We start from the raw sequence: 15,258 nt of genomic DNA, 5'->3' as shown, positions 1-15,258 counted from the left end.
TACAGCACTTGTATATTTGGCAGCAAATTTTTTGACAGCAGCTCTATATTGACCAGAGATCTTACAGTATATAAGGCTGACAGAAATAAAGTGGCCAGCATAACTAGAACTTTTTTCTTTTTTTTTTAATTTTTGTCACTTAATCCAAAGTCTTTCAGAGGGCTTCATAACAGATTTCTTAGTTGTACTCCATAACACTATGGCATAGCTGTATTGAACTGGATTCAGTGGTAGAGAACAATTGCATCTGGAAGAACAGTAGGTTCTAATGGACTGTGTTGCCTGGTGTATGTCAGTTCAATTCCTCCTAGGAATCCCAAAATATCTTTTACATGCAGAATAAGCCAAAGGACCCAAACAGGCTATATAGCTCCCGGATTAGCTGTAAATATTTTAGTCAGTCTAAAAATGATCCTTTATAATACAGTTTGGCTACCTAAAGTGTAATGCCTGTGTAACAAGCAGGAAATCTGCTTTGCTTGATTAAACTGTGTAACAAACAACATGTAATTTAGTTGTTAAAACAAATTATAATAAATAGCTAAAAATTAGCAGAATTTCTCAAGTATTGTAGCAGATTATAAACAGCCACCTATTTTGGCAGTTGTTCTGTTTCAAAGCAGTGCAAACAATGAGAAACGTGAAAAAACTATGATAATTTTTCAGCTTTTGGCATCCATTTGATATTATATATGGATAATTTTTTATGACGTGGAAACCTTGTACAATGAGAGCATGGTGACTGGAAAATAGGCAGAGCAGTACAGACAGGAGGGCATGAGTAGATGTAAATGCTGGGTTTGTCAGATGTTCAGACCCATATGTAAAGAACTTTGGTTCATTTGTAACTGAATCTGTCCTGGTTCCAGCAGAAACAATTATTGTTAATTATTATTAATGGTCTATAAACTTACCTGTAGATACTTTCAACACATATATAACCATGTACACTAGTTTAATCTACATAACACTTTCCAAAAAGTCACATCTGTGCAAAGTCTTAATTAATATTTATATTAGTGTTGAAAGAAGCATGGCTTGGTGTCTGTGCCGTTAAAAATGTTATATATGGTGGCCAACATGGTTTGATTACCTGTAGTAATCCTTGTTGGGATAGTTCTGTTCTTAGTTGTATGTGGAAGTGGCTGAGGAATAGCAGTAGTTCAAAATTTCTCAAGAACTCTTCCTAGAGCAAGAGTGAAGATTTGATACCCATTTTTGAGAGAGCTATAAAATAGTAAATTCACAAATGCTTCAAGGATGTAAATGGCAAAGAAAAAAGATGAAATCCTGACAGAGTGAAATGAGCTATTGACTTGCAGGATAAATGAAGAAAAACAAGTGGTGAGAAACAGTCCTGAGTTGACACTGAAATATTCAAACAAGTAGCAGTTTGTTACCATCCATCATCCTATTTATCCATGGTTTTGATGTCTTCCTAACTAGTGAGAAGGGAGAAGCCTCTATCAACCAAGTGGGATCACAAGCCCTTCCATTTTTCTCTGGTATTGGATGTTTTGTAGTACTTGGCTCAGATTTTGGATTAGGTGAAGAAAATATTGGGAGCTTTTTCATGGCTTCTTATTGCTGGAAATGTGTGTGATGTAATGAGGTAAGGGAGTTAGTGCATAAATTCATTGGTCCCGTGTTTGAAATGTGAACCCAAATCTGTAATTGTTATCATTGAGGTGTGTATTTTTTGCAGAGCTTGACTATGCTGTATGCTGTATAACATGGTACTTAGTCATGTTCTAGCATCATTTGCAAAACATTTGCACGTAAACTACCTTTTGCTTCACCTGTGATTTGTTTGGTTTTGTTTTTTTAAAAAGCAAACCCAAGTCTGTCCCCGGAAAGTTATGTTTTGCTTTTGCGTCTGAAAGTTACTCTGTGGCACATTTCAACTGTATCAAGTACTATTTATGTGGGAGTTAGAACAGCTGTGCAGATGGCTGCGGAAAATTCTAACTCTTCCCCCTAGAAATGTTACAGATGTCACTTGATATACTATAAACCTACCTATTTTATTTCTGAATTTGTTTAATTTTGGAAGAAAGAGAGCTTACATCTGTTGTTATCATTGAGGTGAAATGTCAGAGCATGGAGCTGTCAGTTCTGTCATGGTTTTCTGTTCCCTGTGAGCTAACTAATTGAAACCTGTGCCACTGCAAGGGTACAGAAAGGTGCGGTAGCCAGAGGTGCTAATTTCCCTGACATACCTAGAGCTAATGAAGACTTTCTATAGAAGAACATCTTAGAACAGAAAACAGTATAGGATAACCTGTATGCAAGCCAATGGGGCAAATGTGTTATGTTTGCAAAATTAATTTCCATTAAAGATTATATGCTGCAGAGTGCTTGTTGTGAATGTCAATTGTAAGCTAGGTGTACTCATTAAGAAGGCTGGGCTTTGGTTATGTGAAGCTTGTAATAAATAATGGTATTTTGTCTTATGTAATCCTATTTTCTTGGTAAGATATTCTCTAATGCTGTTTATAATGTTCAAGGAAACTTGAACTTATAATGTTCAAATCTCTTTTAAAGCTAGATTTTGTCTTTTTCCTATCTTAGTAAGACTTGGCAAGACTGAGCCTGCTATTTGTATGGACAGATAGCAAAGATGATGAATAGCCCAGAAGTTTAGTTAAGTTTGAACAGCTGTAGTATTTACTTTTAATACGGACTGAAATATCCATGACTGGGGTTATATTTGTTTTCCTGGATAGGCAAGATGTCATTCTCCACTGGAGTGAAACATCAAACATCAAAGAAAATGTAGAAAACAGAGCTTATAACCCTCTGTTAGTCTGCTGCTAGGGGAGAAAAATCTGAGAAAGCTGGACAAGTTTTCTTGTGTATAAGGAAAGAAGGAAAGTTCTTCTACGTTCTTGTTGGTAGTGTTAGATTCCATTGTCCTAAATTCTTGAAATTAGATTTGTCCCTGACCCAGCTTTGGATAGTATGATCTCTTATAATGTGCTTTCTTTTCTAAATTACTTAAAAGAGAATGAGAAAAAGAGGGGAATATATTCGTCTGGAGAATGGTGCTGTGCATAGATTGGCATTTTAAGTTGAATGCGCTACAATGTCCTCAAGGTGCTGCTAATCCTACAAGCACCCATATGGGCTCCTGCTTGCAGGACAACATGATACACCTGGGACAGGCACAGACCTCCCCTGACTTGAAAGCCAACAATAAGGAATGGGAGCTGATACCTCCCCACTTACATTTTTCTTCTAAAATGTAAATTCTCAGGCATGCAATAGTTTGTTTTTCCTGAAGAATGCTAATCACCCAATCTTTTGATGTTCCCACTTTGATTGCTTTTCATTTTGCTGGTTTTGATACCTGATCATTTTCTCTTTTACCCTTGAGATTCTGTTTTCATGGCAAAAAGTTTTTTCTCCTCTCAGAGCTGATGGTTAATAAATGTTTGCTTTTATTAAAGGACATTAAAAAACTACACAGCCTGCATTGAATTGTATTGAATTTGTTGAGATTCATGTGTTATCTGCATGTTTTGTTAATTTTTTCTGTGTTTATTTTGCAGGATGCTGTACTTTCGATGAGCCATTTAGCACCTGTGGCTATAGTCAGTCAGATGATGATGATCTTAACTGGGACCAAGTGAACACGCTGACAAAACCCACCTCAGATCAATGGATGCCTTCTGGTTGGTCTTTTATATTGCTTTTTTCTCTTTGATGTTAGCTTTTGTATTTATTTGGCATTTCTTCACAATATTAGTATTAGAATATGACTGTCAAAATCTTTTTAATTGTAATACTCATCTTCAGAGCTGTTCTTGTGAGGGATGTTCTGCAATGCAAAGGCTTTCTTTTGCAGTACAGTTTCTAAAATAAAGGTTAGAAAGTAGAAATAGAATCTTGGCATTGTTGGGGAAGGCAGAAAGAATACAAAATGATGCCATGAAAAATGAAGATGAAGCAGTGCTAGAATGAGGCAGACAGGACTATATAATGGGAAGTCTTGAAGAGAGGGAACAGTGGGAGATAAAACAGAAATGGCCTGAGGGATTTTTGTTCAAAGTGATACTAATCAAACTCTGTTCTGAAAAGAAATGTAGAGTGAAAAGGAGTAAGAGAAAAAGGAGCGGGGAGATATACCAAAACAAACTGCCTCGGTAATATTCTGCTTGTTGTGTTTTAAAGACAGTTGTGATACTCTTATTTAATGCTCTTTGTGTACTGTGTGTAGGTGAACCTAATTCCATAGCAACAGCCTTTGCATTCTGATGAGCTATAAACTTGTTCTGGTAACACAGTCTCCTTTATCAATTCAATCACAAAAATACAGGGAAATCTGACCACTGATTTTAAACTATTAAACCTAAAATCAATTATTCTTTCCCGAATTTTATCTGGACATGTTAAGAGTTCCCTATTGTGGAGAGGGAGCTGATCTCCAGGATAACTCCATCTCCTGGGGGCTGATTACCTGTAGCCTAGCTCAGAATCTTCATTTGCTTTTAGAGACTGTGCCTAGTGTGGCTATTGTCACCTAAAAATGGCCAAAAAAAAAAAGACCACCTCAGAAAATCTCTTGTTTTAGCTTCAAGGGATTTATTCTGCATATTAGCATTATAATTTTGTATAAATATACTGAGAATGCACAAAAAACCTGCACAGGTGGATGTGCTGTCGTTTCATTAACATCCATTTCAATTAGTTCTTTAAAGGACCTGTCACATGATGTACTTTGGTCTTTACATAAAATCCCTTGAATAGTTGTCCTTCCTAAGAAAGTATTCCTTCCTTCCTTTTGAGTAAGGAAATTAGGATTTATAATTAGAATTTCACAGTGTGAAACTTTAGAAGTGACTGTATAAACAATACATGAACATAGGCACTAATATACAATATGTGCTAATGAGCCATAGATATCATTCACTTGTAAAAATCCTCTTAGTAGTTTTTATTATAGGTTTATCACTGTTGCCTTGTGTTGTGGGCAGTATTGTATGTGAGGTCAACAGATGAAGTGCTACTTCCTTCTCCGCTGAGTTTCCTGTGTAAAAGGTGAGGCCCTCCACTTGAATGGAAGAGTTTGGTTTGCCTGCACTCAGTTAACACACTAAATTGAGTTCGTCTTCGCAGATAAAGAAGGCTCTTGCAGATTTCTTTTGAAGTGGGCTCTTGTCCAGTGGTGTTGGCATGGACTGCAAAACTTTTTTGGGGCTATTTCATCAGTGCTTAATACCGTCTCTCAAGTTAGAGCTCATGCACATAGCTCATCGGTCATCTTAGCCTGTGGTACAAGCTATACATTCTTTTTCTCAATCACACCACTGGAAATTGTCTTTCTATTCCAATTTTCATTTACTTACTACTTTCCCCACTTGGATTTTGCAGAAGGGGTTGTCAGTATGTGTTGTATATATTGTTTAGTCTACATGGCAGCTAGAAGAGGTAGAACTCTATGTTCTTTTCTCTGATGATCGGAGGCTAAAATTTTTTTTCCACCGGAGTCCAGCCAAAGTAAGGACTGCTATTTTTATGGAAGGAAAATAATGTCCATGTAATTTTATTTCTCTGATGTCATATGGATTGTTTCTTATTTGTCTTCTACCTTTTATCAGAATACTAAAATAATGTTCTGTTGATTAAACAGAAAGATAGTAAAATTGGAAATAAACTATATTTAGAGCTTAGGGAGTTTCATTTCTGTCCATAAAGGAGCTGAAATATGCTTTGGGAGTCTTGGGTCAGAAGACGAACATGTTAGTTTGAGAAGGGTTGTTAATGTTGTTGCCCTAAAAGGTCAAAAAACCTCTTTGAGAAGGAAAGAAATGTTCATTACTTTTTTTTGCAAAGGTGAAACAGTTTTTCTAGGGGCATGATTTAGTCAAGAAATATCTAATTTTTCTCTTCCTTTCATTCATTCAGTTTTTTCCTGTTCTTGTTCAAATCATCATCTTAATGATTTTAATTAGTTTTCAGTTAACCTTAGCCAGAGAGTTACGTGATACACTTAAAAAATGATCCCAAGTAGTTTGTCAGCAGTTTCTGAGCTGCATATTTTAGAAAAAATAACTTCAGATAATAATGAATAGAATGTCTTAGATTACCGTTTTGTGGGGAATTCTTGGCTTGAAAACAAAATGCTTTATGCAACAGTGTTGTAATATTAGACTGAAACAAGAACTCCCAGTTCTGGAGTCCCTTGTCAGTTGAAAAAATTAATGCACGTAACATTCCTAATTTCAGAGAATATGTGTCAGTCAGTGAGTTGATATCAATATATAGTATTTTGTATAAGCAAGCATGCTAGTTACAACTAGCAAGTACTCTAGTTACAGCTTCTGATCTATTTTAATCCACATGAGACTATTGAGAGTAGCTATACTTTAGTTTGATAAATATTTTGGCTTTATATGTTGTCTCGGAGAGAAACGTCATATAGCATTCATATATGTGTGCATATTTTATTGTACACTATATTTTATTGAATATTAATGGATCTTTGTGAGGTGTAGTCTCACATGAAAATTGGTGAATTATATAAAAAATAATTTTAAAGTTTTTGTAAGCGTTCAGTGTGTTGACCTTTAATCCTTATTGGATTGTTACTGTAGTAGAAATATATGAGGTTATTCTTACTAAACTAAGTAGGACGCTAGCTCCCTAATTTTTTTGTAAGTGTAGACATGACCTCTAGTGAGCAATACTAATCTGAAAATGTATGAAACAGAGCCCAGAAAGGAATGGCATGTATATATTTGTGTGTATTTGTATGGATTGAATGAGATGGTCAATCTACTGTTGTTCTGTTTAAAAAGTCTTGTGAGTTAGCTGGACTAACTGCTGTAGGAAGTTTGGCAGTTTCCTTTCCTCAGTTTGTATTTCTCCTTTTCTTCCTGTTCCAGGGATGTGTTTGTAGTATTGTTTAAAAATACAATCTAAAAATTATTAATATTATCATACCTTGTCCTGTAAAACAGTTATTGCATGTACAATAATCTTAATGTTTGCATATAATACAAATTTACAGTATCTAACTGTAACTGTTCTAGCTGTAGTCCAGTAAAGATGTCTTAATAAGAAAAAAAAATACATCAAAATGGTAGATTACTGTATCTGTACAGCAAGGTTTTGATAGCAGGAGATGTCTTCAGGGGTGGCTTCTGTGTGAAGAAACCAGGGTGGTTTCAGGGATATCTACAAACTACATCTTTGTATTTGGGAAGTAGTTGCAAAGATTCCTTTTCCAAAGTTGCTTTAACTTTTTTGATTTTCACTTGAGATTCCCTTTCTGCTCAGCTTAAAATGTGTGCTACTTACCTCTCTTCTTTCGGTTACCTCTTTACTTGCCTCATATTGACATAAGTATACATATAGCCATTTTACTTTCTCTGCAACACGATGGCCAATCCTCATCCTCCAAATTTTCAGGGAGAGGTCTTGTTTTTCTTTCGTATTTCTTCATTATTGGAAAGGTGATCCCTATATATTTGTGTTTATATGTGACTATCTCATTGTTCTTAATACATCAGTTTGCCGTTATGTCTATTAAAAAAAATTGCCTAAATCCCTTCCCATTATTCTAGTCAATAATGTTTCATTACCTCGTTCAGTTACTCTGTCTTACCTTCTTTTTATAGTGTAGTTCTCACTCTGAGATCTTAACGATAGTGTAAATAAAAATAAGATGTCCACTGGAGCTTTTCTTCCTGCTTTTCAATTTTTGGTTGATTCTCCAGATGGTAATTTCTTTCTCTGAATTTTGCCAGCTGTGCTCTCACCCTGTAATCCCATTTATGATCATGTACAGTCAAATTCATCATGGCCTAGCAGCATTTTGGAGTTGTGGTGTTCCCACAGGGTGCTCTGTTGCTTTACATGATAACTCAAAATGCACGCTGAGTGTGTGAGACTGCAGTAGAGACACCATCTCTGTTATCTGACAGTCAGAGTAGCACAGGTACGTAAGTTCTGTCCTAGAAGTGAAGAAGAAAAGAGACGAAGGCACCAGAGGTGTTGGATAAAGACTGGGGGGAAAAATAAAACAAGGATGTGGAAGCTGGAGACTAAGTAAGTACATATATGTGTGTGTGTATGTGTATGTACACATACATATGTATGCATGCTAGATTGCTGATCTCAGTTTGTATGCCAGTTGTTCTCACTGAAGAGAATGAGAATGCAGGACCAGAGATCTGGAACAGGTGCTTGAATTAGATCTTCTGGAGCCCTCTGGGGAACGAGCAGGGCAAGAGCCGAGGAAACTCAGATGAGTTAAAAAAACCAACCAAACAAACAAAAAACACAAAACAATACCACAACACCTCCCCCAAAGCAAAACACATCAAAAACAACAGAAGAATTGAAACTTAAAATCAAAATATGTTGTTGAGATGTGTGCATTGTTTACATATGAGTCTTGTCACTGACAATGATCCAAACAGAATTTGACAGATTACTGTGAGAAATCGTCAAGAGTAAACCCTACTCACTGTTTGCTGGAAATAGTTTATGCTCATGTCCATGTATTCATTTTGTTGCAAAACACTGTGTTCAGATGTAAAATCCTCCTACAATATTTCACAGTTCCAGTTAATTTCCTAGGAACAGTAGCACCATTTTTCTTGTATCGGCTGTTGGTTTGATATCACCAAAGCGATGTCACTGCACTGACAATGAGTCACGGGCATCAGCCTTTCATTCAGTTTAGAACGGTTCAAAATCAATTATAAATCAAATCTTCACAGACTGCCACCATTCAGTGGATTGAAAGGAGGTTTTGAGCAGTGAAGACTTTAATGTTTGATATAGTGCTGGTCGAAGCCGGGATGAGGATTCTCTTTGTGCTTTATGAGGTGATAATATATAATCGTAATGACTAATTTTTTGAATGAGCTATTTGTATCCTGAGTATCTAGTGTTGCTAATTGTTTAGTGATGTCTGTGCAGGGTCTGTAGATAATGCATATAATGTTTATATAAATGATTGTTTAAAATGGCCTTTTGATGCATAGTTAAATGCTTGCTACACATATCTGCTATTTCATAAAACAAGATACTACTATAAAGTAGTGTTTGATATTATAGGATGTGAAACAGTTGTATGAGAAATGTACACTGTTATTTAACTGTGTGTAGAAGGGTCGTGATCCCCTAGAAAAAGATAAATCTTAAAGTGATCAGTTGGCTAGTTTATATCAAACCCAGCCAAAATACCTTACCTTGTAAAGTTACAGTGGTTTGACTTAGCAGTCTGATTAATATTTTATCATTAAATGTATTTTAGCACTGTATCATTGTTCTTCTGTTAAAGGGGAAGCTTTTTTCTTTTCACTTTTGTATAGAGAATTCAGTATGTTTTTTATTGAAGGCTGTTTCTCCCAGATTACTTTGAATAGCTGCTTTTCTCAAATTCATTTGAGTGCTATCCAGAGGTAACATAAATTACTGTCAAGTACGGGAAGTTACACCTGTTTACTGTGTTCAAGTTATATTTTTGTAGGCTTTTCTAGACCTCTGACACTGGTATGTTTGACGTTTTGTTGCATGCCCAGGTGATAGCTGCAGTCTCGTAGAACATGCATACCCATTCTGTAAGTAGCGTGTGTTGACGTGTTCGAGGCAGTTTCTAATTAGCTGCGTAAGCTAGTGTCATTTGCTGCTAATATGGAGGAATGTGGAGGTCAGCCCAAGCAAACCACCTGAGAACAGATCCAGCCGACTTTGTGCTGCCATGGCTACAGTGCAGGCACTGAATGAGTCAACAGCTTAGGAAACATACCTAATAGTGCCCTTAACAGGTTTGTTCAACAACCAAGGCAATACCACCAGCTATACTGCAGGTATTGCTTGTTGTGATGACTTATGTGAACCTCAGAGTCATTTTTAGCTTCTGACCTGGCTTACAGATTTCAGCACCTGACCCAAATCTTGGGTTTATTACAAGTACTGTGCGAACAGTGTTCTTGCAAAGAGAAATAAAAGATGAATCGGTGTCAAAATTGCTGATTCTGAATCACTGACAACATTCCTAGCTTTCTTGACAAGTTACTTAAATGTATTTTGCCTACATGCCTATTAGTATTTTGGATAAAATGTTGGGATTAATGTGCTTAATCTTTTGTAGTAAATAATTTCTACGTATGACTTTCATTTTACACTTTCCATCTGCTTTTGTGAAATGAAGTATTTGCATATAAACAGCGCATTTTGTGAGGTGATGCCCAAGGTACAAGACTTCCAGATTTCCATTTCATGCAACTGGCCTGCTATAATATTTATGGCAACTGTACTGTACCAGGAAGAGTGTAACGATAACCTCCTTATCTTTTGCATTGCAGTAGCCATCTGATATTTGTGTACAAAATTAGAGACCATGCTGCAACTGGAGGAAGTGAGTGGGAGACGAGATGTTAGAATCCACCAATAGCTGTTAAAGATGTTATTAATGTTTGACTGGTAAACGATGCTATGTTCAGTTAAACTATTTTTCAATCTTTGAGAAATTCTTCCCTTCCACGGAAGTCAGGCAGTCTACATGAAAGGTCTGTGGAATTCACTGCTCATTAAACTAGAGTATTCTCAAAGCAACGTGGAAGGTAAAGCTGACAGCTGAGAGTGCTCTGTGTAACACTGTGTTGTGCCACACACTGCTAAGCAAGCCCTGCAGCCTAACTCGTTTACCTTGCTTTGATTTCACTTTTCCTGCTGGGGTTATATATAACACCTGCAATAATATATACTGAGAAACAGGTAACGTGATAAGCCAGATACCACAGCTGGTTTTGAAGTGGATTTCTTGTCGATAAAAATGTTTAGGATTGCAGAGTTTTACTGTTAAACATTGGAAACCCAGTCTCTGTCCCGGCTTCCAGCCACAGTGCTAGCCACTATCCTGCTGGTTAAGTGCATCAGTCTTGTTCCAGACCTCCCTGCTAAATTGGAAGTGCACTGCCTAACTGCGCTTTTGTTTGCGTGTTTGCTGCCCTCCATGGAGCTTTCATGAGGAGCTCTTTCAGATGAGGTAGGAGAATCCTGACAGGAGAGAGGGAAAAAGTGTTTCTCGTTGAAATAGGCGCTAAATAATGATTGAGGTATTTTATCTGGGACTCAAGACAGTTGCCTTTGCCTGGTAAGCCAACATTTTTCAGCTCGAATTGTCTGGGAAAGAAAAATTCATTTCTGGTGGGGGCTCTTGGTTCAGAAGAGACCACACAGAATGTAAATCTTATTTCCTGGGGCGATGCCTGAGACATGCAAATGTACGTCAGTAGCTTTAATCTAGGTAGTTTGGGACCTCATAGCAATAGAAATGAAGGAGCACAGGCTTTAGTGGGGAGGGGTCCCTGGGTACTCACTCAGTGCTGAAGGCTGTTACTGTACCTTCTCTGTCCTGGGTATCCCACTGAAACTGCTGCGGTTTCTGTTCCAGTTTCAGCAGACCTGCTTTAAGAAACAATACATTTTTTGTGCTTGTTTGTCTGCCTATTTTCTCCTATTGGAGAGTGAAATTACTTAGCCAGTTTGAGAAAAGCTGTGACCAATAAAACGCATGCCGAAGAGCGCTGTGAATAAACAGTGAGTCAGAAAATTCTCCTCTAGGAGCTGCTCTCACTGCATCGCAAGATCAGGAGGAAGGGGAATAATCAGAGTATTCCTAAGTAAGCTTTTTCTTGTTTAGTAATTAATCTACTGGAAAAAAAAAGTCTCTTAATTTCTTGCAGTCTTCAGGGCTTTTCTTTCAGTCTCATGCTTATCCCATTAGATTTCTTTTCATCCATCCTGCCCTTTAGAAACTAATGAAGAGTGGATCAAAACCTTTCCTTGCATCTACAGACTTTAAAGGGTTTAACATGACTGCCTCCATTTCAAGACCAGCTATTTCCTGAGTTAGTAGTTTGTCTTCAAAGACAGTTCTTCTCTATGATGAGAACATGGTCATTGCCACAGTTAGAATGCTGGTGAGCTGGTGATGGAGATGATCTCCATCACTCTTCTTCAGGAATGCAAACATGATTCTTCAAGAAATTGTTCTTTTGGCATATTATCTTAAGGCTTTTTGGTGAAATTAGAGGGGGAGTTGTTTAAATTATATTTATGGGAGATTTTTTCATTCCTTCTCACAGCACTTAATTTGTTGACAGGCATCGATGACTGATTGTATTTTGTTAGCAGCTGGATCGTTGACTGTAGCAACAGTGGCCAGAAGGGCATTGATTTGAAGCACAGGTCATTAAATGCTTCATTGAAAAGCTGTTTGACAAACTTGTCATTCATGGAGTACTTGTTCCTTGGGATGAAATTACTCGGAAGTATAAGGCAGATATAAAGAAAATGGCGTGTCTCTGGATTTCTGCACTTTTTAGACTTTTGCTCCCCTGTTGAGGACAGTCATGTGGCAAATATGGCTGTGGAGCTAGGTTAGTATACAAGCAAAATGAATTGACTTTGTTTTGTATTGAATTTAAGTCCTCTTGTATAAGATACAATCAATTTTTCCAAAATACCAGACACATTCTTAATTCCCTTGTATACATGTTTGCAGAATCTGGAGTCAAAGAAGAAGCAATTAAAAGGCTTTCATGAATTCCGTGAGCTGAATTAAAGAGCTTGGTACTTTTGTTATCAGTTTTAAAGCAATATAGTTATTTCCCTCACCAGCTGAAATAATACCTTCTTCATCTAGAAGTCACAACATTTCTAATCAACTGCATTTCAGTAGCACAAAGAAAAAAAAAATACTGTCTGGACCTCATTGAAAATTTAATGATGTACACAACCATTTAATTATGAGAAAAACAGGTGCACATCATTATCGAAGTCATAATGTTTCAGCAGCTAATAACATCAAATATTTCTGATAATTGCAAGCATCAACTGATCACAGTTCTATGCTTCGCACATGATACGTATTTAAAAAGCACTTTTCAGTGTGTGCATATTCATGTTAGAACATGAAAGCTACAGATGCACTTCTCTCAGCAATAACTGCATATATCATCATATTACATTAAGTTGAAATATGATTGTGCCTTAAAATTCTATTTCATTTCCCCATTACCGTAGAGAGGAGGAATGTCCTTCATCCAGTTTCAAGTTCCTAATTTCCCCATACTTTACGTTCTTGGGTTACTCCGGTTTCTGCTGGAGCATGGCCGTCCTTCACAGTTCGTTTGTTGCTGTTGTGGTATTTGGCTCTTCCCAGCATCACAAACTCCTTCAGATCAGAAGAGGGTCAAAGTGAGACCTAGACTCAGGAGCACTTAAAAGCCCACAGCAGTGAGTGAAGTTAAGTTACTCAGGTTCAAAACAGTTATCGTAGAAACTCATCTACATACATTTCGAGCGTTGTTACCTATTCCTGGAAGCACATAAGCATTGTGTAAGTTGCTTGGTAAATGAGGGGACTTCTCCAAGTGCCTAGTATGTATGCAACTGAGCCTCATGGCTCCAGCCTGAGCTCACAAATTGTATTCTTCCCCAAAATGTCTGTCTCCTGCAGTTGCACAAGCAATATATCAAGTATACAGTGATTCTTAATATATTCTCTTATTTTTCGTGTGTTGAGTTCCACAAAAGAAAAAATAGAGGGAAGCAAGAATCTGAGAAAAAGGATCTTTTATGCCTTACCTATGTGATCAGAGCACGGCTCAAAGGAGTTAGTTCCTTGGCTTTTCCTTACCAGGTTTTGTTAATAAATTGCCACTCAACAAATGAAATGCAGCAGCATTCAAAAGGCCCTAGCTGGACTGATGGGGGTCCTATTTTGTTCTGTACACACAAAAAGCAAGCTTCCTGTGAGCCTCAAATTTTGCAGTGGAATAAATTGCTGTTGCGTGTATAAAGAGATGAGTTATCTTCCAGCAATGAAATTTTGGTCTTACTTGTGCTGTGGTGTTTTGCTTGCCATGTTTAATTTTAGCGTGAAGCGTATTTGTGAGAGCGGAAGGTTGTTTGTGGAAATTACTTTTTGTGGAAAAATATCCATTCAGGCATTTTACTCCCATGGCTTGCAAAATATAAGCAGCTTTACTGAGAGCATGGCAGTTTTTCCCCCCTGCTTTTTAGCATAATAACAATTATATAATAAGAAGTTTATTATTTTAGTTACAGTAAGGATAAACTTATTTTCCAAGGGCATATTAAAGTGCCTATTGAATTTAATTTGCTACTGCTAATTGTTTTATTGTGTCTACCTCTAACTATACTTTTATCTTAACATAAAATATTGAGACCACTTTTGCCTTCTCTGAAAGTCTATAAGAAAGCAAAAAAAAAACCCAAAAACGTTGGATATGGTATTTATTCACCACTGAAGTCAATCATTAGGACTTACTAATTCATTTTATATATGTGAATTGGGTGTAGTCTTCACAGGTGCACAGCACCAGCAGGACAGTACTCTTCCTCTGGTGGTATACATCCCCGTCAGGTAACCTTGTACAGCCTCCCCTTCACCTCCATTCTTCACCTCCTCTTCAAACCGTACACGTCAGAAATGCAACTGACATATTTGTCTTAATGCAGTATTGAGGTTTAGATTAGATGCATCCTTTTGTATGAAGTTGTTCCCCCTTGCAACTGGTAGAGATTATTTTCACTAAGTAGCAGTAATGTTCTGACTCAGCAGCAAATGGTCATAAAAAAATCTTTGAGTGGGTTGCTTTTGGGATCTGAAATCTATAATAAAGATCTGGAAGATATCTAGCAATGCACATATGAAATTATCCAGACATAAATAAAAAGTTCTGTGTTTTTCTTTCCCATTAATGAATTTGACATTAACATTTCAGGAAAGAAGTCCCCTGAGATCTTTTATATACTCATACCACTGTCATTTGAAGGAAAATACTGTTTTGGAAGAGCTCGTTCTCCACCTGCAATATGGAAATAAAATTGATACCTCAATGATGCTTCAACCACTAGAGTACTGTTGTTTATCTTTTGTGTTTGACAAGTAGAGCCCCTTCTATGTTAGGGAATCTAGAAAATCCTCCTGTATAATCTCAGGTTATCTGTTTTTTTTTCCACTGGTGGTGAATTTTGTTTTTATTGAGAAGAAAAGTGTTTCTGAAATTATATAATTTGAGGCCCCTGTTTTGTGTGCTAATGGGTAAACTGCTTATCTTCAAGTGACCTCTTTTATCATGAAGCTGCACATTTCCTTTTTTTTTTTTTTCAGTTTGAGAGCCTTTCAATACTACTGCAAGGTTAAAACCGAACAGAAGTCCCATTTTTTTTAATATTGCAATTGTTAAACAAGAGCTCTCTGTAAGG

At 36.9% G+C, this 15,258-nt stretch overlaps 1 protein-coding gene across 13 annotated transcripts in view; it reads left to right on the top strand.

The window, feature by feature from the left end:
* PTPRM (protein tyrosine phosphatase, receptor type M) overlaps positions 1-15,258 on the top strand; it is a 462,428-nt gene that overhangs the window by 101,739 nt on the left and 345,431 nt on the right. For 12 of the 13 annotated variants that reach the window (XM_021385886.1, XM_021385885.1, XM_021385884.1 and 9 more), the window contains one exon: positions 3,552-3,674. In XM_021385886.1, the coding sequence (XP_021241561.1) occupies positions 3,552-3,674 (123 nt within the window). Of the gene's footprint in view, positions 1-3,551; positions 3,675-8,671; positions 8,838-15,258 lie in introns of those variants that run through there. The other variant, XM_021385891.1, reaches the window with a different exon arrangement.

This window comes from Numida meleagris, chromosome 2, assembly GCF_002078875.1.
Source record: "Numida meleagris isolate 19003 breed g44 Domestic line chromosome 2, NumMel1.0, whole genome shotgun sequence".
Classification (NCBI taxonomy): Eukaryota; Metazoa; Chordata; class Aves; order Galliformes; family Numididae; genus Numida; species Numida meleagris.
This window is presented reverse-complemented; position numbering and strand designations above follow the sequence as displayed.